We start from the raw sequence: 27,826 nt of genomic DNA on the forward strand, positions 1-27,826 counted from the left end.
AGACATTACTGACTAAGGTGAATACATTAAGGATCTCGATCTTGAATAGGTAGGTTGAATCATTCTATTTCAGAGATAGAAGTTGGAGAGATACTGCAAAGTTAAAGTTATGGTTTTGTTTATCCATGATAAAGTGGCCTATGTTGGTAAGTTAATATCGGCTCATGAAAACACCAGCTTCTAGGAACTTTTCTAGAAGGCCACATGTCTAGCTCTACCCCGGCACTTGGGTAAAATGACATGGATTCAAATACGATATACGAGCAATCAGTTTGACGATGTCTTTCTGTGTCTACCTTTTGTTTACAATCGTTCAATACAAAAAGTCTCTTTTTTTCACGGTTGACAGAGAGACGAGGCACTTTTTCCAGCCCATATAAACGCTTCTGACTGCTAACCAAAGAATGGATTACTTGTTGTAGGGTAGTCCACTTGTCATCGTGCATTGTCGTGTCCACAGTGAATCAGGGAACAGTTCTCTTCTTTTGTGGACAAATACACTGGGCTCTTGATGAGTGAATTCTGTCTCTCTCTTTCTCCAGAGCCAAGCATTTGGCAGTATCTGCAACTGGTTAAGTCGTCAGCATAGCTTCTGATTCGCTTGCCAACTTGGGTAGTTGTTTCATTCTGTGGAAAAGCCTCTCATTCAGTGCACCAGGGTGTAGAATGTAAACTGAATTACGCAACCAATAAGAAACAAAGTTTTGACAATTTTATGCGGCTCAAAAGTTCCTGTCTTGAGCTTGCTACCTCCGTAGTAGACTTGACCTTCAAGCGGAATTAGGTTGGTCAAATCTCCTTGGTGGAGAGAGTTTCCAGGAGCTGAAAGTGTGGCCTTGCGCACAAGGCATCAAAGTGGGGAGCTCCAATTCCAGAAAACCTCGACTTTTCTTCTTCCTCAACCTCTCTCTGTCATCATCCTCACAAATCACAACAACAAATTCTCTCACAGCTCGTGGAAGCTTTCGCACCTCAGGTCGAGCTTCACACTTGAGCAATTGACATTGTTCACCCTTCGAGGTTGAGCAGTGTGTTGCTGTGAATGGCCACGAGGATTAATTCCCAGCCAGCATCGTGCCTGGGTCACGTCCCTGATAGGTAGGTCTCTTTGGCTTTGCCGAGCTTTCTCTTTCTTTTCAAGGTTCAAATGCACAGTTTGCATTGAACCTGAAGCTCCTCGAGCTTCATATGTTGCGGTGATGACACCATATCAAAATGCTTAAAAAAGAATCGATTCAGTTCGTTCTACCTATGAAGCACTGTGTATTAGACTACAACGGTATCTGAGCAACATAACAAACACATTTGGCTTCTGTTTATCTCTTCACCATTGAGAACTCAGCTAACATCTGTCGCAAGACCAAGATGACCCCGGCGAGAAATGGCTGAGATTCAATCATCAAACACAGAGCCCGTTGGTACCCCGCCTACCACGGATTCTGCCGTCCAACGGCAATCCGAGCAGCGAGGGCCGACATTGCATCAGATCTACGCCCTTCCGGCACCGATCCGCACTTTTCCTTTACCGGCATTTTATCCGAACAACCCCATATCCTTCTTCCATGTCGTGTATGCGTGGTTAGGCCAACTATGGTCCCCGCCTAAGGCGGAACCTTCGGCTGTGCATATTGGAACATGGTCTGCTGCTACATCATCCGTTCACATTACGGATGATGTCTCTACCCGAGCCTTGTGGGAGCAAGGCTTCTATGGAAAGGGTAGTCTTAGTCGCAGTGAGCCCAATTGGCTCAAGCGAGAGCAAGTGCGTCAAGGACTTGCTGAAGGACACGTTAGTGAAATCATGACTGTGCAAAGACGTGAAGAACGTATGCGCGCCAAGTGGGAGCGAGCACGCCTCGAGCAGGAGGCGATTAGAGAGACACGACTGAAGGAGGCTGAAGAAGCGAAGGCGAGAGAAATCAAGGCACGAGAAGCCAAAGCCCTTGCGGCCAAGGCTAAGGAACAGCGTGCTCAAGAGTCGAAAGACGTTGCAGCACCCGAGTCTGTCAAGCCATTTTCACTATCCGCCGCTCTTCCGACCTACGAGTCACCTACCAGCCCACTTGCGCTGCTGTCTCTACCAAACTCATTGGTAGATATTGTGCAGCCCAAGGCTACTGAGTCTGTCAAACCTGCCGTTTCTGTACCAACCTATGCCTCACCAGTGAGCCCTGCGACGCTTCTTGCTCTACCAAACTCGGCGACAGATATCGTCGACGAGCCTGCTGTTGAACATAATGACAATGGCCTTGGTGTTTTGGGAATTTCTGGACTAGGCCTGCCCGTGGATACTGTGCAGTCCAACTCGGTTGTCACTAATGGCGCTGCATCTGTTATCAGTTCATCGTCTGATGATGAAGACACCACGCAGCCGAAGAAGCGCCGCAAGAGTGTTCGATTCTCTCCTACTATTGAGTCAACCACGTTCCACTTTGCCGACCCTCCCAGCCCCAAGCGTGCAGAGTCCAATGGAAAGGTGAACGGATTGGTCGACGCTCGCCCCATTTCACCCGTGGCTCTGAACGGACAAAAGGAAGTCGCTTCAACCGAAGTTGTCAGCAAGCCTGCACTCAAGAACATGGAGCACCTTCAGCTTATGCCTGAGGAAGCTTTCTTCCTGAGCTTTGGCCTTGGAGCCTTGCAAGTCAAGGATCCTGCTTCCGGTTGCCCACTCTCATCCTTGGACCTGTTGAGACTTTTCAGACAGCACTGTTACTTTCCTCCTCGAGTCGAGCCGGCGGACCCCGCTCTTCAGCCTGACGATAAGTTCTTGATTCACTATGCTGTGTATCATCACTTCAGATCCCTTGGTTGGGTCCCTCGTGGCGGTATCAAGTTCGGTGTTGATTGGCTACTGTACACTAGAGGACCAGTCTTTGATCACGCTGAGTTTGGATTGATTGTCATTCCGTCTTACTCTGACTCTCAGTGGAAAGAGGCTGAAAAGCAGAGCCCACAAAAGACCTGGCAATGGCTTCATGGAACTGTGCGCGTTCTTTCACACGTCACCAAGAGCCTTGTGCTTGTATATGTGGATGTACCGCCTCCGTCGAAATTCGAGAAGGCACTTGATCAAGGTGTCGCCGAGGCCTTGAAGCTTTACAAGGTCCGGGAAGTGATGGTCAAGCGATGGTCGAGCAACCGTAACAGAGGATGATTGAACGTTAATGAGCAAATGCTGAACGGCTAAAGATATATGTTTGTATTATATCGGTGGATGATCTGTAAAACAGGCGACTGGCGTTTGTGATCTACTGTACAGCACAATATCGTGTATTATGACATTAAATGAATATATGGCTCTTTGAAGCCAGGAGATGAACTCAAGCAAACTACAACCGTTCCATTGATTGTGAAATGTGTGAACCTTGACCCATGATAGCTTCTCAGTATCAGCCCATTTTTGCTTTTGGAAACAGCTCCAATAACGCGGGGTCTAAGCCCCACATTAAGCATTGGTTCCTGTCCCGTCTGGCCGAGGTACGATGCAGCTTGCCTTTCTTATACCGAACTTGACGTTACTTCCTTCCCGCAATTCTTGTTCATTTTCTTTCCTTCCGTTATTGTGTGTGAGGCGTATTGAACAGGAACGGCAGTAGCCTCGGACTCAACTATCATGTTCACTCGTCGATTGGCGGCTCGAAGCTTCAAAGCAATCTCCCGTGGGTACTCAACTGCTCGAACAGGTCATCGCCCATTTGTGCGTCATGCGAACCAACCTCCTCAGCCCCAATTCGAAGCCACAAAATCGTTCGGGCTCAGAGATAATCTGGTTACATTCGCCAGTGGTGACCGTTTTATTCAACTCCGTGATAATAACACCGGTGGCTGGACGAGACTAGACGCTATCCTTCTTCGCGATAGCTGTACTTGCGCAGCATGTGTTGATTCAGCTTCTGGTCAAAAGAGCTTTGCGACAACGGCTATTCCCTCAGATATCGCGATCGAGGAGATTCGATCGACTGAGGAGGGGTTGGGAATCAAGTTCAAGAATGATATGTATCAAGAACATGAGATGATACTTCCCTTTGAGAAGATCGACAGAGCACTCAGCCTTAAGCCTATTAACAGGGAGGTTTTGCCGCGCAAAAAAGCCGTGCTTAGAAAGACGGGACGGACATTCTGGGACAAAGCTACTATTGAGCAGCGTGTTCGCAAGATCGACTATCATGAATTCATGAAAGGATCCGATGCATTCTGGCACACACTTCTCGACCTCTCCAATCTGGGTCTCGTATTCCTCGAAAACGTGCCGCACGATGAGAATTCGATTGTCAACATCACCACGCGTATCGCCAACATCAAGGAAACCTTCTACGGCCGCACCTTTGACGTTCGCGCAAAACCTGATGCTGAAAACGTAGCCTACACGAGCGGCTATCTAGGTCTTCATCAGGACCTCTTATATCTCGAAAGCCCTCCCGCAATCCAGCTACTTCACTGTATGGAGAACTCATGTAGCGGTGGAGAATCACTTTTCAGCGATGGTCTTTACGCAGGTAACCTGCTCTCGCAACAGCCCGCCCCTGAGTGGCATACCATCCAGAGCCTAGCCCGAGTAAAGGTTCCGTACCACTACAAGAAGCACGGATACGTCTACGGTCATAGGCGACCCATCTTGGAAAGAGAAAGAGACGGAGAAACTCCTGCCTTGCAAAATGTATACTGGAGTCCCCCTTTCCAAAAAGAATTCCCGAACCTCTCACCGGATGTACGACAATGGCTTGATGCAGCCAAACTATTCGACCGACTAATCAATGAACGTGATGCGATGTACGAGATCAAGATGAAACCTGGAGAGTGTGTTCTTTTCGATAACTTGCGCATTATGCATGGACGGAATCAGTTCGACGTCGGTGGTGGATCGAGATGGCTGAGAGGAGCATACATCTCCGGAGAGGACATTCACAGCCGTACACTACATATTCCTGAGGAACTCGCAAAAGAGTATCGCGCCGGCAAGGAGTGGCATTCCAGAACCGAAAACGAAGAACTAATAGCGTCAGAACGGTTTGGCAAAGTTAGCCAACAGATTCGCGAGATGAAGGAACGGCTGGAACAGGTGAAAGCTCCCAGGTTTCGAGCAAGAGACCTTCCGCGCTTGAACGCACTGGAGACATGGGAAGTTTAGAACATGCGGGCGGAGCGAGGCTACATATCATAGAATTGATTGAAATAAAAACTCAAGTGCTAAGAACTACTTTTCCAGACTCCTATACCGAGACGCCTAACCGATCCTGAGTCAATACCATGAATCATCCCTTTCCATCATTACCGCTTCTTGTAAAAATGTTTACCACTTCCTGGCTTCAACTCCTTCGGGGGGATGTGTCTCCACGGTGCGATCCTTGACGTCGTTCCAATCGGTGCTCAGAGAGGTACCGTTGCTCTCGATGAAGCTCTTCATCATAGCACGTTGCTGCTCTGGATTCGACCCTTTGTAAAGCTTCTTGAAGAAAGCGTTGACATCTTTCTCTTCATCAGAGTCAATATCGGCGCCGATATTGTCCCAGTCCTTCTTTCCGGTCTTGGAAGATGAAGGGTATGCTGCTGGGTCGGCAGGACCCTTTCCTTTATCCTCGACGATGACCGTTGAAGCCTCTGAGGGGGGTTTGACGGCTTGAACGGGCTTGGCAGTTTCTTGGGCGGGAATCATGCTCCTGTCGTCGGGTAAGCAACAGTCATTAGAGGATAACTGTGGTACATACTCAGTCTCTTCAGCAACAGGGTTAGCGTTGTCCTCTCCCTTCAATTGCTTCCACATTCCGGGGTCTCTTTTCTTGAGGGTCAGCTCGACCTTGTTGGGAGTAACCCTGTAAGTTGACGTTTCGGTGTTAATATGTCCCCAGAGGGAAAAGCTAAGAGGCTTCTCAGAGCCATCGGGCCAAACGACGGAATCGAGGGAAACAGAGTCGGAACCGAATTTGACCTGAAGCTTCTCCTTGTTGACTTTCTTCGAGAAAATAGAGACTGACATGGTGTCGTTATTCTGGAATTCTTGGATCCTTGGAGGTGAGTTGTCAACCACGGCGGACTTGGTAGGAGCAGCAGGAGCTTCTTGGCCGGATTGCTTTATCCCAAGATCAGATAGACCAGCCAGCTCCTTGACCTCCGGCTTGATAGTTGTGGTGAGCTTGCGTGCAGGATCGTCCTCGGGGAGCTTCTCCATAGCATATAGGATCTGCATCCTCAAGGTACTAGCAATACGCCATTCCTTGTGACCGGGGGGATCCTTCTGATCGAGCGCAGATTTGTTACCGGGGTTGTTCACCACATCGGTCTTCGATTCCTCCTGCGCATCACTCAAAGCCACCTTGTAAAACCCATTCTCGTCGCATTTAGCCCTAGCCGGGTCCTCCTTCTCGACAGCAGGGAAGCCCTTCACGAGACGCATAGCGTAAACGCAGCATGCATCAGCGTTTGCGTATTGTCCGAGACGGAAGTAGGCAACGGCACGTCGGTAGTGGGCTTCGATCAAGAGCGGTCGCTTATTGCGCTCATATGCAGAGTGCCAGGCGAGATTGGCATCGTCGAGGGCCTCTTGGAACTTCTTACGGTTGATGAGGGCTTTTGATCGGGCGATGAGCCAGAGGGGGTTCTTTGAGGTTTCGAGGGCTGGTGTAAGCTTGTCGATGGCTTCGTCCCAGTTTCGCGCTTCGGCGGCGGCGAGGCCCTGTTGGGCTAATGTGGTATACGACATTGTGGGTTACAGTAGATGTCTGTGGTAGAGACTCGATGTATGTGTGGAAATGGTCGGAAAGAAAGATGTGATGTGCGATGGTTATATAAGGCAGCAGTAAGAGTCTAAAGTTGGAGATGATGGTGGGTTCTGGAAGCTTTGGTGGGGTCATGAGCATGATGCCGTCTTAGTGGGGCGCGTCCTCTAAAGCTTAAGGCGACAAAATAAAAGTAGCCTAAATTATGCCATTAGGTGTCTAAAGTGTTTTGTCTCTTATGCTGAGCCAATTGTCTAAGACCAAATCACAAGGTGGTTCAATATAACTACCTGTAAGTATGATACATTCTCACAAAGATGGCATGAATGGATAATTGCTGTTAAAGTAATCTGATATGTTTGTCTATTTCCTTCTATGCTGCAATACAAGAAAGTAGTAATGTAGATAGATACGTGCTGCATGAATGATCGCTTTCTATCAAGCAAGGGCTAATGTAACAAAACAGTATCGCTGATGAGTGTATTTCTTTATACCAAGTTTCCCCAAACTCCCAATACAAGACTGTTTGCTGAAATGAATATAAACAAAATAAACATGCCCCAGACTGGACCAAGCCATCCTGACCCAAACAGTAGAGTCGACAAGCTTGTTTGTGCTGACTTCCTCAAGGTAGCAGAAAAGGTAGCCCCTGAAAACATAAACAGACGAAAGGATTTAGTCGATTTATACTCGCTGTGATAAGTACTTAGGCCACTTTATGATAGCAGCCTAATTCTTAGATGATAATACCTCTCTTGCCCGACTGCTTGTCCAATCCTAGATGTGTGCCATCCGGACTATGTAAACAAGTCCCATGCAGTACAGCCCAAGCAGTACCATAAAGAAAACAGCCATCCAGAACACAGAAATCCATGTGTTCTGACTGAGGGACTCGGCGGTAATAAGCGTGACGGACCACGCTTTGGTGACAACCCAACGCAAGATCTGGCCGACAATTTGGCAAGCTTCAAGAGTTGGAAATAACGGAAAGCAAGAAACTGTGCCTTCAAATAGTTCGTCTCGGCCGCCCTGAAGAATGTCAGGACGGATGTGTGAGTCAGCATCACTCGCACCGGATGCTTGGGTCTCAATAGCCTGTGTTTCTACGGGAAGAGGCGTTTCATTCTTGGAAAGAAGAGCCTCTACACTGTCCCAAGACATAGCCTTCTGCTGATCGAAGCCAACGCGCGAGCTTCGGATGCTCTCTTGTTCCATGACATCCAGTTCCGTCCTACGTTTGGCTGCCCAATTCAAGACTTCCTGTTCCATAGCAAGCAGCTCCTTTCTGCACTCGGTTATCCGGCCCAAAACGAGTCCCGTAGCAAATTGGCGTTTCAACATCGCGAGTGAAGACAGCTGGTCCTTGATAGCGTCTCGAATTCTCTGAAGCGTGTATACGTACTCGTGCTCTGGGGTTCCCAGTATAGTGCACAGCGTAACAGCGTGTTCCGTCAATTGTACGAGTTGGGCTGCGTGAAGCTCCTTGCGATGAACTGCAAAGTGACGAATGTTGACGCATGAGCTGAGAATTGTTGAGATATGGATCTTAATACCGTATGCGGCAGCGCGATGTTCCAGTATTGCGGTCCTCTTCCTAAGATGACATGCCCAGATGTTCAATTCGCCAGCTTCAGGACAAGTCCACCCCATTTCTTTGAGGACGTTCGGCATCATGTCTTCAGCATACTCGAAACAAGCTGCCTCCAGGATCCGCTGCATGCGGCTGAGGATGAGAATCTGTGTGCGATGGGGAGGATCAATCTCCTGGGGCACAATTGTGTATTCATAGCTCTGAGGGGTATCCGAAGATTGGGAAGTAGCGGACGAGAAAGTATCGGATGAAAGGTCGGATGAGATGTCAGATGAAATATAGGATGAAGTAGGGGGTGTCCGAGGATTTCGATCGTTTGTTCGAGTATAGAGTGTCAAGAACTCAGCCCAGCTGACCGGAGACTTGCGAATAGAGACAGGAAACATGTTAGTGCTGCAGGTGAAACTTGGACAAACTTTCTTGTCTCCCCCTTCTTCGGCACCAGAAGACTCGGAAGTAGGTGGAGAGTTGGTGCCGTCTCCCATCGTTTCGTCCTTGCCCAGCTCTGGAGTAGACGAGGATATCCCCAGGAGCTGATCTAAGTTGGTAAAGGCCACCCCCTTCGTTTCCATTTCCGAAGCCACTGGCGCTGCTGTTTGCTTCACTGCGGCTGTAGGAGGTGTAGGCGGTACTGAAGAGAAATATATGTTTGCCCTTTCCTCAGACTCAAAGACCTTGGCAGACAACAACTCGCGAAGAATCTGTACAAGCATGTATCGGTCGTACTTCTGGAGTACGTCCCGGACGCTAGAATGATCTTTTGTTTTGATGATGCGTTGTTCGATGGGCTTCTCCCGTCGCAAGAGGGCGTCCTGGCCATGGAGGATTTTCTTGTAGGCAATGTAGATTTCTCGTTCTTGCTCCTTAGTCAACGTAATCTTCATCTTGCAAAGAATACTAGAGAGATATCTCTAGGATAGAGTGAAGAGGGGGATAGTAGGCAGGTTTTATAAGGGAAAGAACAACACTCCAAGTCTGCATCAACTGAACTCTAAGGTCAACGACGAAGTCTAAGCTTGTAAAGAACGAACAAACCTTTATCCAAGTGTTTAAAAGAAATAAGAATTTGCAAGACGTGACTTTACGTGACTAGTAATTTATATGTAGTTGCATAGGTATACTTAGGCAGGGAAGTGTATTAATTGTGCACTTGGTTGTTAGTGTTGAACAGTGAACTTTGACGTTAGCGATGAAGTCTGAGGTTGCGAAAAGCGAACAAACATGAAAGATCCGACTTTTTATATTACTGTTCTGTTAGATACTCAAGTGAATATGTCTAGAAGGAAGTGTATTAACTCCCGGTCTGCAGTTGGGTCAGTGTTAAGCAGTTGGGTTGGTCGATACATGGCCGCATATTGCAGGCTGCGCCTCGATAACCCCCACATAGTCTTCAGAATATCAGAAGACACAAGAGACGAAATAGTTTGTTCACTTTATGTTCACTTTATGTTAACTTAGACCAACACTTAGGCTGGTTTATTATTGTAGCCGAAGCTTAAGAGGACCATTTCTCTATGATCTACTGACAGTGACGTTGATTATAGCATTGATAAGAATGAACGCGAAAAGTGAAACGTCCAAGTTTTGTCAATTAATTAAAGTATGTGATAATAAAGAGTCTAACCCCAGATTTTGTCATGCATCATGTATCTATTCAAGCTTTCTCACCATTCTCACCCACAGCCCAGCTTGGCACGAGCTTCTCCTCGGGGAACCTCTTGGCAAACATACCCAGGGCTTTGATGGTAAAGGTAAACTTGTAGTTGGGATATGAGATCATGCATGACTTGTTGAAGACACCCTCGATGGCCTCCTGCAGCCACTCTCCGTTGGGTTGTTGGCGGTCCATGATCAGTTGGATGCCTCTCCTCAGGGGCTCCACATGGGGATAATCAGCCTCCATGAGGCCGATCAAAGCCCATGCTGTCTGGACGACAAGAGATCCTGATGGGTGCTCGACGTATTCCATGGTTTCGCAGGCCTGTGCATGTTAGTAAAAATTTTCAAAGTGTATTTCTGAGTCGTACCTTGTAGCTTTCCGACCACCCGCCGTCGGCCCTTTGCTTGGAAATCAAGAAGTCACAGCCACGTCTTGAGTTTTCGCCTGTGGCGTATGTCTGGCCGATATGCTTCATGCTCTCGAGCGCGAACATGCCAGCGTAGGTGAAGCAGATACCCCAGCTACCGTACCATCCACCGTCAGGACGTTGGTTGGATTTGATCCACTCAGCTGCGGTTCGGATCAGAGTCTTGACTTCTTCCGCGCGGTAATCGGGCCAGTGCTGGTTGAACAAGGACATAGCTGTCACGCAGGCTGTTGTGCATTCGGGGTAGTCGTACTCGATCATGATGCGACCGAAGACTTCCGCAGCGTTGAGCATTTCCAGCCATTCACCTCCTCGTCTCTTCTCGTATGAAGACATGCCTTTCGTATCGTCATTCTGATATAGCAGTAGAGTGTCAACAGCATCGAATATCCTACGCTCTTCGAGGACCTCCGGAAAGCCACCGACCTTCTGGAGAAGGATGATGGCTTTCATGGCTTCTGAGATACAGTCGCTCACGCCGTAACCCTGGTCCTTGTTGCTGAATGGCCAGCCACCCTTTCGAGGTTGACGGTAGCAAACTTCCTGGTCTACACAATTCTCTCGAATTTGCTGTCTCTCCAGGTAATGAAGCGACTTCATCAACATCGGTCGCCATTTCTCGTTCTTGTGAAGACCGGCCTCGAAGACCGCTTGGATCAAGAAGGCTGTATCCCAACACTGGACACCGTTCGTGCCGTTGACCAGCATACCCTCGTCCTTGACCCAGAGGAATTCTTCAAGTCGCTCTATATGCCTTTGAACGCCATAGTTGTCCGGACCATCACGAGCGTAGCACATGACTGTGTTCATAGTGGCATTGACGGGTGCCAAGCATGCATAATCGGTGTTGGCATCCTCCATATCGACTTGCTTGCTCGACCAAGCCTCTGCCTTTTCCTTAATGATGTTGGGTCGCAGGTAAGGGTTATAGACATTGACGATGAGCCAGTTGGCTGTGTTGAGCAACCATGACTTGGGGTGATAGTTATCGACAGCGCCGATGTCATTTCGGTGGTTTGTCCAGACGATCTTTCTGTAGTCTTCAAGAAAGACTTCCTTCTTCAACGATCGAGTAACGGCGGTCTCCTCGCAGCTCCATCGCTTAGAGTACAGCCAGCCCATAGGAAGGAACACCATGCGGATGTGAATCCACCATCTCCATGGCGCAAAGGGAACCCAATCAGGAAGAAGCCAAATCTCTGGCGGCACAGGATTGACGACATCCCAATCCATAACTCCCAACACAGCCATCCAAAACTTTGCCCAGTGCGGCGCATATAATGCTCCCCCCATCTTGTGAAGGGTACCTCTGGCCTTGACCAATACAGGGTCGTCGGCTTCAACACCAACAAGTCGAAGGGCCACATAGTTCATCAAGGTTCCAAACACGCTGCTCTCGCCCTCGATATGCAGACCCCAACCACCATCTTCTGGGTGTGCCCTTGCCGATATGTATTTGTAGATCGCTGTCGCTTTCGCAGAAGAAATCGGTGTCCTGGTGACGTACCAAGTAATGACAACGCTGGGAAGGAGGAACATGGGACCTCCATATTCGCAACCCCAATGACCACTGGGTAGTTGAAGTTTTTCGAAGAATTCGAGGCCATTTTCGGCAGCCTCTAAAGGGTTATCGGGGGTAGGAAGATCGGGGAGATCCTAGCATCATGATGTTAGCTTCAGCTTGACAAGGGAACCCAATGCACACATACCAGAGATTGATTCAAGTACCATTTCTCAGCATAACTCTGAGGCCATTCCTTCGCAGCTTCGTCGTCCTCCAGGTAGTGCCACGTGTGGCGGCTGTCATCGTCTTTGAGCCTCCATCGTGTCTTGTCCAACTCTGAACTGATGCGCGGCTGCTTAGGGAATGGCTGTCCCTGTTTCAATAGCGGTTCGCCCTCAGAGTCAGCAGCGCGCTTACGTGACTTTAGCGCGCCAGCGTCACGTCCACTAGAATTGGCGACCATTTTGAAGAAGTTGACTCTCAATTGAAGTCAATTGAAAGAAGTAGTGGAGTGATGTCAAAATAAACCCCTTGTCAAGATCAATGGCACAAGCACATGCTTTAAAACTAAACTAACACGGGGACGGAGTTAATCTATTTGGGCTAGAGGAAGGACCCGCGGGTGCCCGGTGGCACTTGCCTGGGACGGGGGCTAGAGACATCAAAATGTCCCGTCTTAGCGGTCAAGCCCCTGAAATTCAATTGCGGCGGGCGCGGATTCCACCCTCCACAACGACATTACCCCTGCGTATTCGGACAATTTGCATCCATCTTCAACTTCAAGCATTCTACTTCATATGAAGACTCAACATTCCGGCTTAAAGCTGGACTCGTCAAATATCAAGTGAACATGGACGAGGAAATGAGTTTTTCTCAAGCAATTGCTACAACAGAACTGCCTCGAAGTCAAACTAATCTGCCGTCATCAGCGACTGTCACTAATACTGATACGAATACGATTACCAGCAACACCAACGTTGGAACGGTTGTGGCTCGCATCGAGGGCATCCTCGAGCAAATCATTGACGCTTTAGCTGCAGGTCAAGAGTTAGCGATTGGATTCTCCCCCAGAAGGGCTGTTCGACAGGCTGCCAATGCGACGACAGAACAGGTTCACTTCCCTGGTCGCAACCAACAAGAGGCCATCAAATTTGGTAACAACATGCGACACTTACATGTCGCTTGACTGACATGTCACAGCGCGCATACTTCTTATTCTTCAGCTTTCTCATGATGCCCTTGTATCCGGTACAGTTCTGACCAAGCGGTTAGTGTGTCGAGTCTAATGCAAGAGGATACTGATGGTTTCAGCCACATATTTTACCAGCATCAAGACCTTTTTGAGAAGCAAAGGGAAGTCGATGATCTTGTAGACGACATCGCATTCAATCTTGGCATCGGCCGCGCAGACTTGAACATTGTGCGCCTCATCAGTCAAACCCTTCTGAGTATTGCCGCTTACTATAGCAGGTCGCCGCTTCAAAAGGTCTATTGGCCGGGCCCTTGACTATCGGCCTTCAAGATGGCAGTACGCTGAACCCATCTTCGGGAGACCTGGTGGGTGAGGCTATATGCTATCTAGTCATGTGCTGATTGGAGTAGGGAATGGCTGTCCCGCTTGTTCAGTCAATTTGGGGCCTCGACATCCAGGATATCAGATAGATTCTGGTCGTGGAAAAGGATGTAAGGATGCCTCCTTTTTCCCAAAGTCGGCGAAAGTTGACATTGATCGATACAGGCTGTCTTCCGGTCACTCTGTTCCTCTCAATTCTGGAGGACCTCTCTGTATGGTCCTGGTATACTCGTCACTGTACGTATTCCGCAAGTCCATTGAGACGTAGGCTGACCGCAGCAGGCCAAAGGATATCCTGACTTGACCACTCGCTCGTTCTTGAACTTTGTCAACACCAAACACCCTCAGTTGCCAATTTTGGGGCTCTTCGACTTCGACCCTGACGGAGTCAAGATTATGCGCTGTTACCGAGATGGATCAGACAGACTTGGCCATGAAACTGATCTCAATATTCAAAGGATGCAATGGCTTGGTATCAAGTCTGCTCATCTGTTTCGAGATTTTACGAGCGCCAGATCCGCTCCGGCTGGCCAATCTTCGCAAGCGTCTATCATCTCTACCACATGTCGTGATCCTGTCACTTACATGAACACAAGAGAACGTAACGCGGCGATCTCGACGCTCAAGAAAGTCTCTGACTCATCAAACAGCGACATTGAAGTATCAGAGACGGTCCATGAATTGCAAGTGATGATGGCGCTTGGTGTCAAAGCTGAGATCGAGTGGTTGGATGAGTCGGGGGATTTATTTTCATGGCTCGATGATGAAATTGGTGAGGCATTGACAAGCTATGATTTAAACGTCATTGAATGATGTTGAGAGAATATGCAGGGTGTGAAACGGAGTTCGAGAGAAGATCTGCTGCGAATAGCCTCAAAAGATGAAGAGCAATAATGACAAGACAAACATGATTACCCTACATGACGACCCACCCCCACACCGTGCGAAAATAGCGGGGTATCAACACACACAGTCCCCTCATCTTCACAAAATTTTATATCCTTGACATTGAAAACATCACCAAGCGCATCATCATGGCCCCCAAACTCACAGAAGAAGAGATCGATGATCTCATTTACTTTTCCCGAGCCGGAGAGCAGGAGGACTTGACAGAGACCATCAAGTCCCTGGCTGAGCGTGAGAACGCCAGCCCTGCTGAGATTGTTGCGGCTGCTCAAGATGCTTCCAACAAGTCTACATGCTTGCATATGGCGACAGGAAACGGTCATCTAGGTAAGAATGAAATTCTGGGGATTTGGAGGCCCCATATGACTCCGAGATCAGGGTCTGGGTGTTGTAGAATTGGCGAATATCAAACTAACGCTTCTCAGAAATCGTTCGCCAACTCATCTCATACTTCGACAACCGACCAAAGGAGCAGAAGCAAGCCTTCCTCGATGAATCGAACGAGGCTGGCAACACCGGTCTTCACTGGGCAGCCCTAGGTGGCCATCTCGACGTCATCAAGCTGCTTCTCGAGCAAGGTGCTTCTCCTGCGCTTGCAAACGAGCAGAACTACGTTCCTTTGGACTTGGCTTACTTCAACCACAAGAACGACGTGGCCGAGTACTTTTTGTCCCAGGCTAAGAAGCTGGAGGATAAGAACCAAGAGGAGGGTGGCTTGGATGCTGCTGTTGGATCTGTTGAGATTGAGGATGGCGAGAAGGCTGAGGAGAAGAAGGAGAGTTCATAGGGATGATTTGGGCTGGAAAATGGGTATGAATGATGGGATCTAGATGACGTTGGGACAGGAAAAAGGAACAGGATTGGGAGTTTAGGACATATATGAGAACAAGGAAAACACTTTCACATCAACCACTACCAGAGCACATCTCAAGAATATCGATTACCGTTAGAACTGCAGATGAAATCCCGAAACAACACTCACGATATTCAGGGTCCAGAGTATCATAAGCACGCAAGGCCTAATACCTGAAAAGCATTAGGAGCAACGGATTGTTCATATAAGGGCTAGGTAAGACTTAACATACTTAACAGGACCAGCCTGTTCATTTCTGTTTTCTTGTTTACCCCAATGTCAACTTACCTACTTGATTCAGATACTCCCTGAGCACGACTTTTTACTCCATACCATCAGAATTCACATACATCTGTGTCTGATGTGTCGTACAGTAATTGCTACTGAGATCCGTAATTCTCAGATCGCAACCAAGTCTACCACATGTATGCGCAGAACAATAAATCGAATGCTGATTACTGTCCTGAGGCGTTACGGCATCCATAAGACAGGACCATTCTTTAGCACTGCAGGTATGTTCTTTGCAAAACATTCCCTTCTCTCCATCATCAGTAACTACTACAGGTCCTGTACAAGAACCAGAAGAGCAGATTGTTTCAGGCCGCTGAGCGACTTCCCCTCTACCATATAGTCGTAAACCCAGGATTTCGTCGGGTGTTTCTACAAGTATATCGCGTATCCTTCTGGAGAGTCTCTGACCTCTATTATTTATCGCCTCTTGACGTTCTCGAAAGCTTCTTTCTTTCCTCTGAAATCCCTCTTGAATCTCTCGATAGATTCTGTCTTCTTCCTGAAGCTCCTCTTCAAGCTCTCGAAAGACTCGTTCTTCGTTTTGAATCAGCTCAGTCTTCTTCCTCGCGCATTCTTCACAGTCACCACCGATCTTACAAACAGTATACTGCTCTGTTTCTAGGCTTATCTGTTGAGCCTCCCGCCCCGGCTTCTTGAGGTCTAGCTTCTCAATCATGCAGCCAATATAGTCGTTACACTGGAGGAGTCCCGTGGTGCGCAGTCGATGAGGGTTACCCTTAGTGGAGCAGGAGTATTGGAGTTCCATGTAGCGACACATGATTTCTAATGATAAAGGTGGTATGAAGAATAATCTTTTGAGCCTGTGAGTAGGAATAGAAGGTTATTGCGAGTGAAGTTGGTTTGAGTAGAGCTGCTGCACCTCTTTGATCCGGCAGAGAAAAGACCTCTGCCCTTTTATAGGTTATTTTGTATTTCAACAAAGGCGAACAGTGAGCTGAGTACTTTGTTCGTGCAAGTTTTATTGCCAAAGCAGTCAAACCATTGTTCGTATGGTAGGTGAAGATTGAGCAGTTGTAGAAGAACAAAGACGCTGTTCCGACCCAGCGTTTCCACAAGGTTTCCTGTTCTCATTGTGTCAGCTTCGCAAAGTAACATAACATCATGTAGCGCTGTTTAGTTGTTCACTCTCACTCTTTCCATAGAAACAGAAAAACAATGTGCTCTGTGAAAATACGTGAATTTGAGCTGGTTAGAAGTTGTCAAATATCCCCGAATTTGACTGTGTCAGTCCATCCCTGAGAGTTTTCTGGGCGGACTAGACCGACGTAAAGATACAAATTCCCAATATCAATCTGTGCTTGGGTATAGGAACAGGAGCTCGATATCTGCAGTCACGTATCGGAACTATTGAAGGGGGAATTGAGAGAAACTTGAGTAGCAACTTGTCCGTCCTCATAAGTACATCGGATACGAGCACTATAACACCTGGAAACCGTCTGTCCAGTAGCTCATGTCCAGGCTAACATGGGATACATGGTGCCCGCTTTTGGAATGATGGTCAGCGGTTGCCTGAGATAGCTGAGACCGCTGCGGATATCCTCGAAGTGTGCTGAGTTTGAACCTTCGTGCTTGGTGATACTGTCGATGTTGACTTTAATGTCGATTCCCAGTTCTATGTTGGAAGTCGAAAAGGTCCATGGGTCATAGCTACTGGATAAGTCGTCAAAGCCAGAGTTTACGATGAATGTCGAAGTGGCGGGATCTTCACTGGCGGTGGTCCAGACGGTGCTGGTTTCTTCGCTTGTAGTCGTGGACGTCTCAGCAGTTGTAGTTGTATCAAACTCGAGAGTGACAGTTGTGTCAATGGCTGAGACTGTAGTTGCTATATCCTCAACCGATAACGTCGGCCGTTGTGGTCAATCCAATAGTAGCATCGGTTGTAGCACTCTCGACGATGGCGATGACCGACCCCAAAGTTGAAGATAGCTCGTTGATTAGGAGTTGAGTAGTCGGAAGATCATTTCCTGTAGTAAATGCCTTTGAACTAGTTGGGCTTGCACCGTCGAGGTAGCAGGCGCTATGGTTGTCTCGTAGTCTGTTGTAGTGTTGATAAGAATTGAAGTTGAAGCAAGTATTGTAGTTTCAGTTTCACCAGATGTCGTCGTGAAGATTTCAATTTATGTGAGACCAGTTGAGATACTACCGGTGGTAGATTCAGCAGTCAAAGATGGATACAAGCCGACGGAAAGGTCTCTGGTTGTCCTGAAGTTGACTTTGCATGAACTCGCGGCGGAACCAGCAGCCATATAAGTCGCGATACCGCGATGACTATTCCTTTCGGAAACATGTTGAAGGGTGCGTTCGGCACGGGATGTAAAACGAGCGACAGGCATATTCGAAATGAGGGGACTTTCTTTATTTATGACGTTGCCTTTTAGTGAAATTGACTCTAGAGTCGCCCTTAAACCCCCTTGCTTTCAGTCTTCCTCAACACCCAAAGTAGAAATCATTTCACTCAATCCACCCACAAGCCCCTCGTATACGGCCTGTTGTAAACGTGGTTTGGTGAGATCGTCGCCGTAACCAAAGTCACAATCCAGACATTTCCTCGTTAAGTCTCGATACCTCGGACCCAAATTTGATGCTTGCGTCGATAGCTTGCGAACAGTGATAACGTCTTCTAGAGAGTCTAGTGTAGACCACTGTCCGACTTGTAGTAGGATTGCGCCAAGACTCCAAAGAGTCAGATTTCTCACACCATATAACAGCTTGGCCTCCTGGAGAGCATCATCTACTGCTATAGGAGACGGCAAGCCTGTAGCAGCCGCATTGTTTTGTTCTTGCGTATGGATCGCTTGTGTGAAGTCCGATGCGACGTGTAGTGTCTTGAGACTTGTTGTGAGGCTATGCCCTGTGTTGTAAAGCATCAGGTCGTAGGTATTGAAGTAATCCTTGAGCCACGGCGTTGTATGAAGCTTCAAAACAGCAGATGCGATCTCACGAGCGATCTTGAGTTGATCCACTATGGTGATAGATCTTTCTGCTGACTGACCTAGCGCGTCACTCATTGGCATCAAGGTCCCGTATGCCTCGTCGGACGTTGCAGGTATAGCCTTTTGACGATGGTGGGTTAAGCTTTTGTAGAAATGATGCCGGAACTTTCCGTCAACATCGCCATCAAGGTATCCAAAGCAATACCCATCATCTGACGAAAGGCTGTCGTCTTTGTATAGTACAGAACAAAGGTCAACCACAGATAGATCGGGAGGTAAGCTCATTACTTCCGACTTGTCAGAGAAGCAGCAAGACCGGTTCTGATCCACTGACGCACTTGCTCCAGCTCCAGCTTCAGCAAACCGAACCTTTCTTCTTTTCCGCTGACCATCATGGCAACTTGAGGATTCGTTGGAATTTGGGGGTGTGGGAAGCCCAAAGGATGGGCCACGGTTCTGTGATCGTATATTCACACGGATTGCTCTTTCTTGATGGCCATTGCAAGTAATGGCAACATTCATGTTGATATCCTCCTCGACATTAGTGTGGAGGAATAGCCGTACGATATGTTGCATCTCTTGACTCATCCCATGCCCTTCATTGTTTGACCAAACCGTGGTGAAGGCTTCATGCAATGCTTTGGATGCTTCTTTGGTCTTCCTGAAGTGGTTATACTCGGGATCGGTTTGCATTCGAATGGTCCGTCGCGATTGTGTGATTGCAATAGGCTTTCTGAGCTCATGTGTCTGCTCTCGAAGTTGTCTTAGCTCTTCAATGGATTGGTTCAGGTCTTTGATGTGTGCGTCAAGTTTTGATTCGTCGTGGACGATTCTGCTTGCGTCGCGTAATCGTCGCATAGCATCCCGGGGGTGCTCATTCTATGTTCGTTAGCTCCTTCCTTCCATTCAATCGAACTTTCTCATCTGCTTACCTCGTCGCATTGATCCAGAATCTGGTCGAAGCAGTCGAAGATTGATTGCAGACTTTCCATAGTGGACCCAATGTCCTCAATGATCTCGCGGCAGGAGCTATAACTCTCCCCCAGGCTCCTTCTCATTCCATTTTCAAGCTCTTTGCTAGCCCACTTGGGATGACTTTCATCTTTCAACATCAATTCCACAACATCCTCCTCGTTCAAACAAGGCCTCAAAAGAAGATGGACCTCATTGGTGAAGACCTGCGATTGTCGGCTAACTCGCTTCTGGACTCGACGTAGCTCTCGAGAATAATGTCGGAAGATCTTGAGCTTTTTGCGAACAACTTTACACGTTTTTACCGCTCCGCCAACAATTGGCAAAACGCCCAAAGCAAGCGACACGGGCTCCATTTTTGCGGAATCGAGTCTCGATGATTGAGGTGGGGGACGCGCTCGTCATAAATGATAAACCCTTGTCGGACGCCTTGTGAGGCTGAAGATGGAATGAGAGTTAAGCGCCCAAGGCAGTGCTTAGGGGCTGAGCCATGCATGCGACACTGTCTCGCGCATTATTGGCCATTACAATCGGAGCTGAATGTACTTTCACAGTTACACGTGCCCATATTCTCAAACAGACGGAAATTTGCTGATCTACCAAAGATAACGGGATTGCGCACAAGATGGAAAGTCTGAACGAGCGAGACGGATACGACCCAGCAGCTAAGGTCCGGCTATTTCTCGATGCTTTAGCAGTCCTCGACGAAAAGCCACTTGACGAGGAGAGCATTGTTGCGCGCCTATGCTCTTTGCTACTCGTTGTGTTTCGCGACCTTATCCAGAAGTTCACAGACTCGAAGCTTCACGCGGACGAGAAAGCCCCGGTCAGTATCAGTTTACAGAGAAGCCTAGATCGATTGAGACTATGGGCCGACGGCTATCGGATATGCGCGGGCGATCAAGATATCAACTTTATCAAGTCTAGACGTCTAAGACGCGCTACGATCGAGGTTCTGGTCAGCATTAGCGATACTTTGCTGGAGAGTACGTGCTTATACCTGGTCTATGTGCCCAGACCGGACAGTGTGTTTCTATCTAGGACTAAGAAATAACAGGATTCGAACCTTTGACGAGTTCCAAAAAGACTGAAATATTAAAGAAGTCTGAAGAATCAGTACAGAAACTAAAAGAAGTGCTTGAAGCAGCTCACAGAGACCTGGACCGCGACACTTCCTCGTCGGATGACAGTTCATACTATGGCTCTGATGGCCTTGATGAGATTGCAAAAGATCTAGAGAACGATACTTTATCTCTCATGGGACTCGAGGCACTATTTCAAAGCGCGACAGTAGAGTTGTTTGCCGAAAAAGCCGCCTTTGCAGATGTAGTACAAACCTGGCTGCCCCATGATGTATACAAGGATAATATTCGGACTAGATTCCCAAAAGCAGAAGGCTCTTTGGTTTCGAGACTCTCCAAAGCGTCCTTTGATCGCTATCTCAGATGTCAACGAGAACGAGAATCACAGACTAGGGCAGTTGGCGACATCGACTTCCCAAGGATCACTCGGTCAGACGCTGCTAGCTCGAAATTCCGGGATTCTGGTCTTGGAACGTCGATTCCCTCTTCAGCTTCTGTTGCTGAAACGGTCATGTCGTATCGTGTTGAAGGAAGGACTTCGGTTCGAATTCCACCTTTACCCAAAGAGGCCAAAGCAGGACAACTTTTTAACTGCATTTCTTGTGGTAAATTTCTCTGTGTCCGAAGCAACTCAGTATGGAAACGGCATCTATATGAAGACCTACAGCCCTGGCAATGCCTCGATCCGGATTGCTCTTTCACGAGCGTCTTTCAGACCCGCGAAGACTGGGTAGCTCATATTGCACAAGATCACAAGCTCGAACCAGATTGGCAATCCATCAACTGCCCTCTGTGCTTCGAAACCATCCCTCCTGGGAAGATAGCTATCACAAAACATCTTTGCAGCCACCTAGAGGAGATATCTCTTGCTGCACTTCCGACAAATCTAGATATTGAGTCTCATCCAGGGTCGGATAATGATTCAGACTCTTCTAAATCTCAACAGGAGAGCACGGATGAGACGAGGGGGGAGCCGAAGCATGAATCACTCGCAGGAATTACCCAAGGTCAAGAGCCAATTCTTCAAGATGCACTAGACTATCTAGACCAGGTCAAACTAGCGTTCCATGACCGTCCTGCCAAGTACAATCGATTTCTTGATATCATGAAAGATTTCAAAGCACAAGCGTGAGTTCTTCAAGCCATATAACGTCTGGAAATGAGCCTAACACAGTCTTAGTATTGACACACCGGGTATAATGCGCCTGGTGACAGATCTGTTCGTAGTTGAAGATCAGGTGCCATTAATTGCTGGGTTCAACAGCTTCTTGCCGTCTGGGTATAGTATCGACAAAGAGTTGAATTTCCGGATGCCTGGGGATCCGGTATCGAACTTTTACTTTGAAAGGGACGACAATCGCGAGAATACTTATGAAATTTACCCCGATAAGATTTGGGATAATGACCAAAAGCCCGATCGCAAGACAAAAGAAGAGGCACCTGTTTCTTTCAATACTTCTATATCTTATGTAAACCGGGTGAAGGTAAACTGGTGTTCCGATAATTGTCAAGATACAGACTGCTAACTCCTAATAGAATCGATATATGAGTGAGCCCGAAAGATATCGACAATTCTTAGAAATCTTGCAAAAGTATCAGAGAGAGGAGACGCCCTTACAGGATGTGTATACTTCAGTGGCAACACTTTTTGAGTCAGCGCCAGACCTTCTTAGCGATTTTAAAAACCTGTTTCTACCTGAACCCGTCGGAAACAGAAAAGCAATTACCGATAACCCAATGGGAGGCGAAAAAGAGGAAACAGGGTCAAAACCTGCTCCTGTGGTTTTTGACGAATCGGAGAGTCTCGCAGGTGCTGTTATTGAACAGGCTGGCCAGCAATATAATGGGCACTTTCTCGTGTGGGAATGTTAGTAGGCGTGTATGGCCGTGAGCCGAGAGGTCCATGTATCAAATATCACCAAACTTGGTTCAAAAGTGGTGAATTGCCGAAGAAAGGAACAATATGATGGAAAGCCTGCAGTGAAATGAAAGGGTTTCTTACAATAAATTGACGTCCCTAGATCTGACAAGACGGGCTGTATACACAACTGCGGTGAGTTTTGGTGGATTAATGCGAGAGGCCATCAGGGTTCTCGCCGACCGAAACCCTTTTGTCGATACCTTGAGAGCCGCGTCCCGTTCACGAACATACATTTTACATCTTCATTATACTACAAGTCGTTACAAAAAGCCTCTAACATCTTATCTATTGTCGCTCTACAACATGGAGCAACCTGTCGAAGATATTCCCCACTGCCACCACCACCATCACCATCTGCAGTATCACACTCATCATCACCATGGTCCTCCTCAAGATGTTCCTAGGTCAATGGGACAGCACAATAAATCACACTACAAGTTTGTATCTCTCTAATAGCTTGTTTTGTTTCACCTATTGACTGGTTTAGTAATGTTCCTGCCATGATGTTTCAATGGCCGTGGATTATCGAATTATGCAACCAAGTATCGAAAGAGCTTCGACAGAACATAGAATGGATTGGCATAAAGCCTCCTGCATCAAGACCTACGAAAATGCTGGACTACGCCTGTGGAAATGGTGTAGCATCTCGAGTAAGAGCAGTTCTGACGTTGTCGACGTTGATTCAATACTGATCATAGCAGGCACTTGCACCTTTCATGTCGACTGTTAGAGGCATGGACATCTCATCATCAATGGCAGAACAATACAACGAAATGGCGCTCAAATCAGGATACACTCCAACAAAGATGCACGCAGTACAAGGGGACATCATCGAGCCTGAATCAACACCATCCCCCGAGCTTAACACACCCGCATATTTCAATTTTGATTTAATAGTCATGTGTCTAGCTCTGCACCACATCGAAGACCCTGATAATATGATTTTACAACTTTCAAAAAGACTTAGACCAGGAGGGATCTTGCTTATCATTGACTGGGTTTCTAATCGAGAAGGTATGGACTTTTCGAAACTTAGTGTTAATAGGATGGGGTTCCAAGAGGAGGAGGTTAAGAGTGCGTATGAGAAGGCTGGGTTGGAGGATTGGTCTTGGAAATTGACTTCGACACCGTCACCTGTTCCTAGGGAGACTGGGGGGGAACAGCAGTTGTTCTTTGCTCGGGGGAGGAAGGGTGGTAGTTAATCAAATAAACGTTCGTGTCCTAACCCAGCGCTTTATTAAGAACTTCACATACATACAAAAAGCTCATATATATCATGGTGACAGGATGACAAACTCGACTGTAGACATTGATTCATGTCTGTACTACGGATGCTTTGACTGATTCAAAGTCCTGGAATGAGTATATATAGTTCTGATACCCCTACTAGTTTGACCCATATCAAATTAGCCATACTAGATATTCAAAAGCTTCAAACAACTGACTTTCTTGTATATCTGACCGCCCTATCATTTCAAACATGCCTAGAATTAGAATAGAGATCCGTCAAGCCACAACAGCTCCCGCAATGGACTCATTACAACATACTTACAACAATCTCAAGGATGTAGACGAGGCATCACGGCTTGTCGAGGCTTGTCCCGGTGTTCTTGATAGCCTGGCCAACCTGCTTGTCAAACATAAGCTGCATGACTTTTACGACATCCTTCTCAACCACAAGCATTTTGACATCACCAGAGGTGAGAAGGTTGTCACCTTCCACGGCAACAGGAACATGGCCGTTTCAGTCGTATGCAAAGACGGCGAATGTCCACGCGAACTTCTTGCTTCGGAAGGCATCGAACCTGCCCCTGGTGGCAAAGTCATTCCTAGTGACTTTATTATCAAGAACGGGCGTGCTATCGCTTATGAGTTCGTCTATACTCACACGAACGAAATTCCTAGCCTCAGTTCTGAGTTCGTACAAGAATGGAGCGATTATCTACGAGATCAAGGTCTAGACAGCTTTTTAGGGCTTTGTATCCGAGAAGAAGGCGTGCCATTTGACGCCCTTGAAGTTTCCGACTCCGAGAACCGAATCAACAGGTTGTTCTTCAAGTATGACCGTGCAGAGGGAGATATTGATTTAACTACTAGTTGGCGAGTTAATGAACAAGATGGTGTGGCAGTGGCTATGAAATGCAGATACTGCAAGACCATTAACGAGCATGAGAGAAAATGTATGGCTAACAACTAGCTTCTTGAATCTTGATGTACCTGCTTTAGAAAAAGTAAATAGAGATATTTGGAATGCAAAAAGTGAGGTTCTGCCCGGGCTCGAACCGGGGACCTTCTCGGTGTTAACGAGATGTCATGACCAACTAGACCACAGTACCAAGCTGTTGTTGTTGAATGATACGTGACAATTAGAGCCTACAGAGGCTTGACATAACGAGAAATAGTCAGAAAACAAAGCTGTAGATCACTGAATAATATAATGTTGCTAGAAGGGCTTCCAGACATATACTATACTGTGATTGAAGTTACTATCACCATTGGAGATCATAAAGTTGTTGGCAGAACTCTTCACCATCATCAATCATTTGTATCACGTGACTCATTACACTCCCGCACCTCCAATGGACACCTCCACACAGAGACATCTCCACCTCATGCCCAATCGTATCTAGCGTCAAGCCCACCGCGGAATGCAACAGCGAAGATGTAAGTCCATCCTCCGAAAGCGAATACTACCTACAGTCCGATGATTAAACTTGTTCTTGCCCTCCTCTGTACTCAAATCTGAGCATGAAGATATCAACAGTCGGAACCCGTACTCTTTGTTCCACCTGAAGACTTTTATTCTACACTCCTTGGTGCGAAGAACCTGCGGAATGATCCCGTGCTAACATTCAAGTGCTTTACTGTAGGTTAGCCAACCACCAACGAAGTACACTGGACGGACAAGACACAGTCTCTCCAGAGACCGCCTCAAGAAAATGACGATCGAATAATACAGAAGGGAGGCTCATGACGATAGATCGGTTGTTCAACGACTTGAGGAGAGGTGGTGAACGACTCAGTATTGCCTGCACTCGCTGGGATGTTTGCGACGGGCACTTCTACGTAGCGATGCGCCTCAATCATCAATCGCCAAATATTCTTTCCACGACTTCGGAGGGATTCGAGGCTCTGCTTACTCCATGTACCGGGGAAATTATCGCATTTGCCCCATCGCTTGAGAAAGGCCGCCGGGGTAAGGCTGGATGTTCCAAGACGATAAATATATCTTACAAGACCCTTGTTTCGGTACATAATCTACAGCCAGGTCCTAGTGTTCTTGAAAGTACCTCAGTCCGCTTTCAGTGTTGAGTCTTTTTCGACCACAAATCGCACCATGCTTTCCAAGGGTCTAATAAGCGAAAGGATCAACTGGGTGCGTAAGCCACCATCACTTTAAACAGGCACCCGATCCTTCAATTCTTTATTGCTTAACACCACGTGTTTGAATGCGTTGACTATCTATAAATTGGCGATCCGCATCGTCTTTTTGATCCTCAAACCTTGTTTACTTCCAGCGACTTACCCACGGTTACAGCCACCACCAGTGAGACCCTTCAACCCTCAATTGCCAGCACCGCTAACAGTTGAAAACAGTCACAATGAAGATCCAAGTTCTTATCGCTGCCGCAATGACCTCCTTCGTCATCGCGGACCAATACCCCGGCGCCAAAGAGAAGTGCGGTCGCCTTGGACCCATGACATGGGACCCGAAGAACCTTCCAGAGGGTGTTGATGTTAACAAAATCCGCATGTGTGCGGACCATCCTATGGGTGCTGGCAACTATTGGGGAATGGGCGAATATCTCCCTAAATGGGTCCCTCGTAACCCTCTGGCCGATTATTTATAGAACACGTTTGAGATGAGTTTTCATAAGGTTAGCCGATGTTGATTATGGAAGTGATGCCATAGATAGGGCTGGGCGAACATACTATATATCTATATATTGATTTAAACGACCGAGATGGCATCTCAACGCCATCACAGAATTGATAATCTATCAATAGCCAGTCGTCAGTCGTCTATGGACCGCATCCCTCAGAGTCTCAAGGTCCTCATCCTTCAGCCCAATCGTCTCATTGTCCGTCTTTTCATAAAGAGTCCCACCCTCAGACCAGATACGACGCAGCGTATACAAAGTAGCATTGGAGTTTCCTTCGGCCCATCCCTTCTTCTCTGCCTCTCTCAACTCATCAAGACTGTAGGTTTCAACAGTCCATGAATCACCTCCTGTCTGCTTCTCCAGCTCTTTCAAAATGTCCCTTGGGGTGACGACGAAGGATTGTACTTTCAAAGCTTTGTTAAATGACTCAGAGGGATGATGAAGGGCTGCTACTACAGCTTTTCCAACACTGCAAGTTGTCAGTTCTCCTCCGTTATCAAGTGATGTATAAAACTTACTCTGGCATAGTCGTAAATCCAATCTTTCCCTCTCCAGTATCAATCAAAACAGCTTTCTTTCCCTCATAATCAAAACCACCAGCCTCAGGAATATCAGGGTTGAAGGTAAAGTACATATCAATGTACGGCCCAGTAACCACAAAAGTATACTTGAGTCCATTGGCATTCTCCCGGATATACTTCCTCACTTTGAGCTTCAACTGATGCGGCTTCTCATCAGCACTCTGAGGTCCATACTCAACATCCGTTCCATATTCAGAAGGGAAGAACCATTTCACCGAGTCTGATTCGGATGCGAGCTTGAATAGCTTGATTTGCGTTTCGATGACGTTTCTTCCCACGGCACTAACGACGGTGTCGATGCCCTTGTATGCTTTCTTAACGTCTTCTTCATTGTTGACATCACCTGTGATAATATTCACAGCCTTTGATTTCAGCTCCTGAATGAAATCCTGTTTCTTGGAAACTGTGTCTTCGGAGGTGAAGATAGTGACATGATCGAACGCCGGCTGGGCATTTACTATGGCCTTGGTGATGTACCGGCCAATAGTGCCTGTTGCACCAAAGATAAGAATGCTTTTGGGTTGGAAGTCGGCCATTTTAATGTTGCTGAGTGAGTCAAGTTTGGTTGTTTCCTTGAATAGAGGAAGAGGTTGATTTATAAGCTGGTGTTGAGCCGAGGCGGGGTCATGTTTACGTAGCAGTTTAGCACGATATATTCAGCCGCAATGAGCCAATGCTTGGTTGGTACTCAAGATAGGGCGTCAAAAGAATTATTCTCCAAGGCTCGGGCTACACAAATAAAGTAAATTAACAACTAGTCTAAATCTGCATGAGGTGATCAAATTATTTCGTCTCTTGGGTCCCCGGCGACCGATTCTGGTGAATGGGTCCGAGAACATAAGAGACGAAATAGCTTGGTGATCTTATACCTAAGTTTAGGTCAGCACTTAGGCAACTTTACTTTGGCGCCC

At 47.3% G+C, this 27,826-nt stretch overlaps 12 protein-coding genes across 12 annotated transcripts; 7 read left to right on the forward strand and 5 right to left on the reverse strand.

The window, feature by feature from the left end:
* Positions 1-1,381: 1,381 nt before the first annotated feature.
* On the forward strand, positions 1,382-3,157 carry FIESC28_06012 (uncharacterized protein; the record flags this gene model as incomplete). The annotated part of the gene is made up of 1 exon (XM_031160157.1): positions 1,382-3,157. One exon carries the CDS (start codon positions 1,382-1,384, stop codon positions 3,155-3,157), a length of 1,776 nt encoding a protein of 591 aa, XP_031015804.1.
* Positions 3,158-3,616: 459 nt separating this feature from the next.
* Positions 3,617-5,131, forward strand: FIESC28_06013 (uncharacterized protein; the record flags this gene model as incomplete). The annotated part of the gene is made up of 1 exon (XM_031160158.1): positions 3,617-5,131. One exon carries the CDS (start codon positions 3,617-3,619, stop codon positions 5,129-5,131), a length of 1,515 nt encoding a protein of 504 aa, XP_031015805.1.
* A 162-nt stretch (positions 5,132-5,293) lies between these two features.
* Positions 5,294-6,700, reverse strand: FIESC28_06014 (uncharacterized protein; the record flags this gene model as incomplete). The annotated part of the gene is made up of 1 exon (XM_031160159.1): positions 5,294-6,700. One exon carries the CDS (start codon positions 6,698-6,700, stop codon positions 5,294-5,296), a length of 1,407 nt encoding a protein of 468 aa, XP_031015806.1.
* A 793-nt stretch (positions 6,701-7,493) lies between these two features.
* On the reverse strand, positions 7,494-9,191 carry FIESC28_06015 (uncharacterized protein; the record flags this gene model as incomplete). Its single annotated transcript, XM_031160160.1, has 1 exon — positions 7,494-9,191. The coding sequence occupies one exon, from the start codon at positions 9,189-9,191 to the stop codon at positions 7,494-7,496; it is 1,698 nt and encodes a 565-aa protein (XP_031015807.1).
* Positions 9,192-9,961: 770 nt separating this feature from the next.
* Positions 9,962-12,361, reverse strand: FIESC28_06016 (uncharacterized protein; the record flags this gene model as incomplete). The annotated part of the gene is made up of 3 exons (XM_031160161.1): positions 9,962-10,288; positions 10,335-12,050; positions 12,104-12,361. The coding sequence occupies 3 exons, from the start codon at positions 12,359-12,361 to the stop codon at positions 9,962-9,964; spliced, it is 2,301 nt and encodes a 766-aa protein (XP_031015808.1).
* A 387-nt stretch (positions 12,362-12,748) lies between these two features.
* FIESC28_06017 (uncharacterized protein) lies at positions 12,749-14,284 on the forward strand (the record flags this gene model as incomplete). The annotated part of the gene is made up of 6 exons (XM_031160162.1): positions 12,749-13,052; positions 13,099-13,165; positions 13,210-13,318; positions 13,366-13,455; positions 13,637-13,708; positions 13,754-14,284. The coding sequence occupies 6 exons, from the start codon at positions 12,749-12,751 to the stop codon at positions 14,282-14,284; spliced, it is 1,173 nt and encodes a 390-aa protein (XP_031015809.1).
* Positions 14,285-14,505: 221 nt separating this feature from the next.
* On the forward strand, positions 14,506-15,164 carry FIESC28_06018 (uncharacterized protein; the record flags this gene model as incomplete). Its single annotated transcript, XM_031160163.1, has 2 exons — positions 14,506-14,704; positions 14,803-15,164. The coding sequence occupies 2 exons, from the start codon at positions 14,506-14,508 to the stop codon at positions 15,162-15,164; spliced, it is 561 nt and encodes a 186-aa protein (XP_031015810.1).
* A 2,795-nt stretch (positions 15,165-17,959) lies between these two features.
* FIESC28_06019 (uncharacterized protein) lies at positions 17,960-19,803 on the reverse strand (the record flags this gene model as incomplete). Its single annotated transcript, XM_031160164.1, has 2 exons — positions 17,960-19,354; positions 19,408-19,803. The coding sequence occupies 2 exons, from the start codon at positions 19,801-19,803 to the stop codon at positions 17,960-17,962; spliced, it is 1,791 nt and encodes a 596-aa protein (XP_031015811.1).
* A 269-nt stretch (positions 19,804-20,072) lies between these two features.
* On the forward strand, positions 20,073-23,652 carry FIESC28_06020 (uncharacterized protein; the record flags this gene model as incomplete). Its single annotated transcript, XM_031160165.1, has 7 exons — positions 20,073-20,433; positions 20,505-21,657; positions 21,710-22,013; positions 22,066-22,400; positions 22,760-22,854; positions 22,907-23,100; positions 23,149-23,652. The coding sequence occupies 7 exons, from the start codon at positions 20,073-20,075 to the stop codon at positions 23,650-23,652; spliced, it is 2,946 nt and encodes a 981-aa protein (XP_031015812.1).
* Positions 23,653-23,930: 278 nt separating this feature from the next.
* FIESC28_06021 (uncharacterized protein) lies at positions 23,931-24,647 on the forward strand (the record flags this gene model as incomplete). The annotated part of the gene is made up of 1 exon (XM_031160166.1): positions 23,931-24,647. One exon carries the CDS (start codon positions 23,931-23,933, stop codon positions 24,645-24,647), a length of 717 nt encoding a protein of 238 aa, XP_031015813.1.
* A 1,405-nt stretch (positions 24,648-26,052) lies between these two features.
* FIESC28_06022 (uncharacterized protein) lies at positions 26,053-26,301 on the forward strand (the record flags this gene model as incomplete). The annotated part of the gene is made up of 1 exon (XM_031160167.1): positions 26,053-26,301. The coding sequence occupies one exon, from the start codon at positions 26,053-26,055 to the stop codon at positions 26,299-26,301; it is 249 nt and encodes an 82-aa protein (XP_031015814.1).
* A 150-nt stretch (positions 26,302-26,451) lies between these two features.
* Positions 26,452-27,451, reverse strand: FIESC28_06023 (uncharacterized protein; the record flags this gene model as incomplete). Its single annotated transcript, XM_031160168.1, has 2 exons — positions 26,452-26,803; positions 26,853-27,451. 2 exons carry the CDS (start codon positions 27,449-27,451, stop codon positions 26,452-26,454), a joined length of 951 nt encoding a protein of 316 aa, XP_031015815.1.
* Between the last annotated feature and the right edge of the window lie 375 nt (positions 27,452-27,826).

This window comes from Fusarium coffeatum (genome assembly GCF_003316985.1).
Source record: "Fusarium coffeatum strain FIESC_28 chromosome Unknown BRIP53273_contig_130, whole genome shotgun sequence".
Classification (NCBI taxonomy): Eukaryota; Fungi; Ascomycota; class Sordariomycetes; order Hypocreales; family Nectriaceae; genus Fusarium; species Fusarium coffeatum.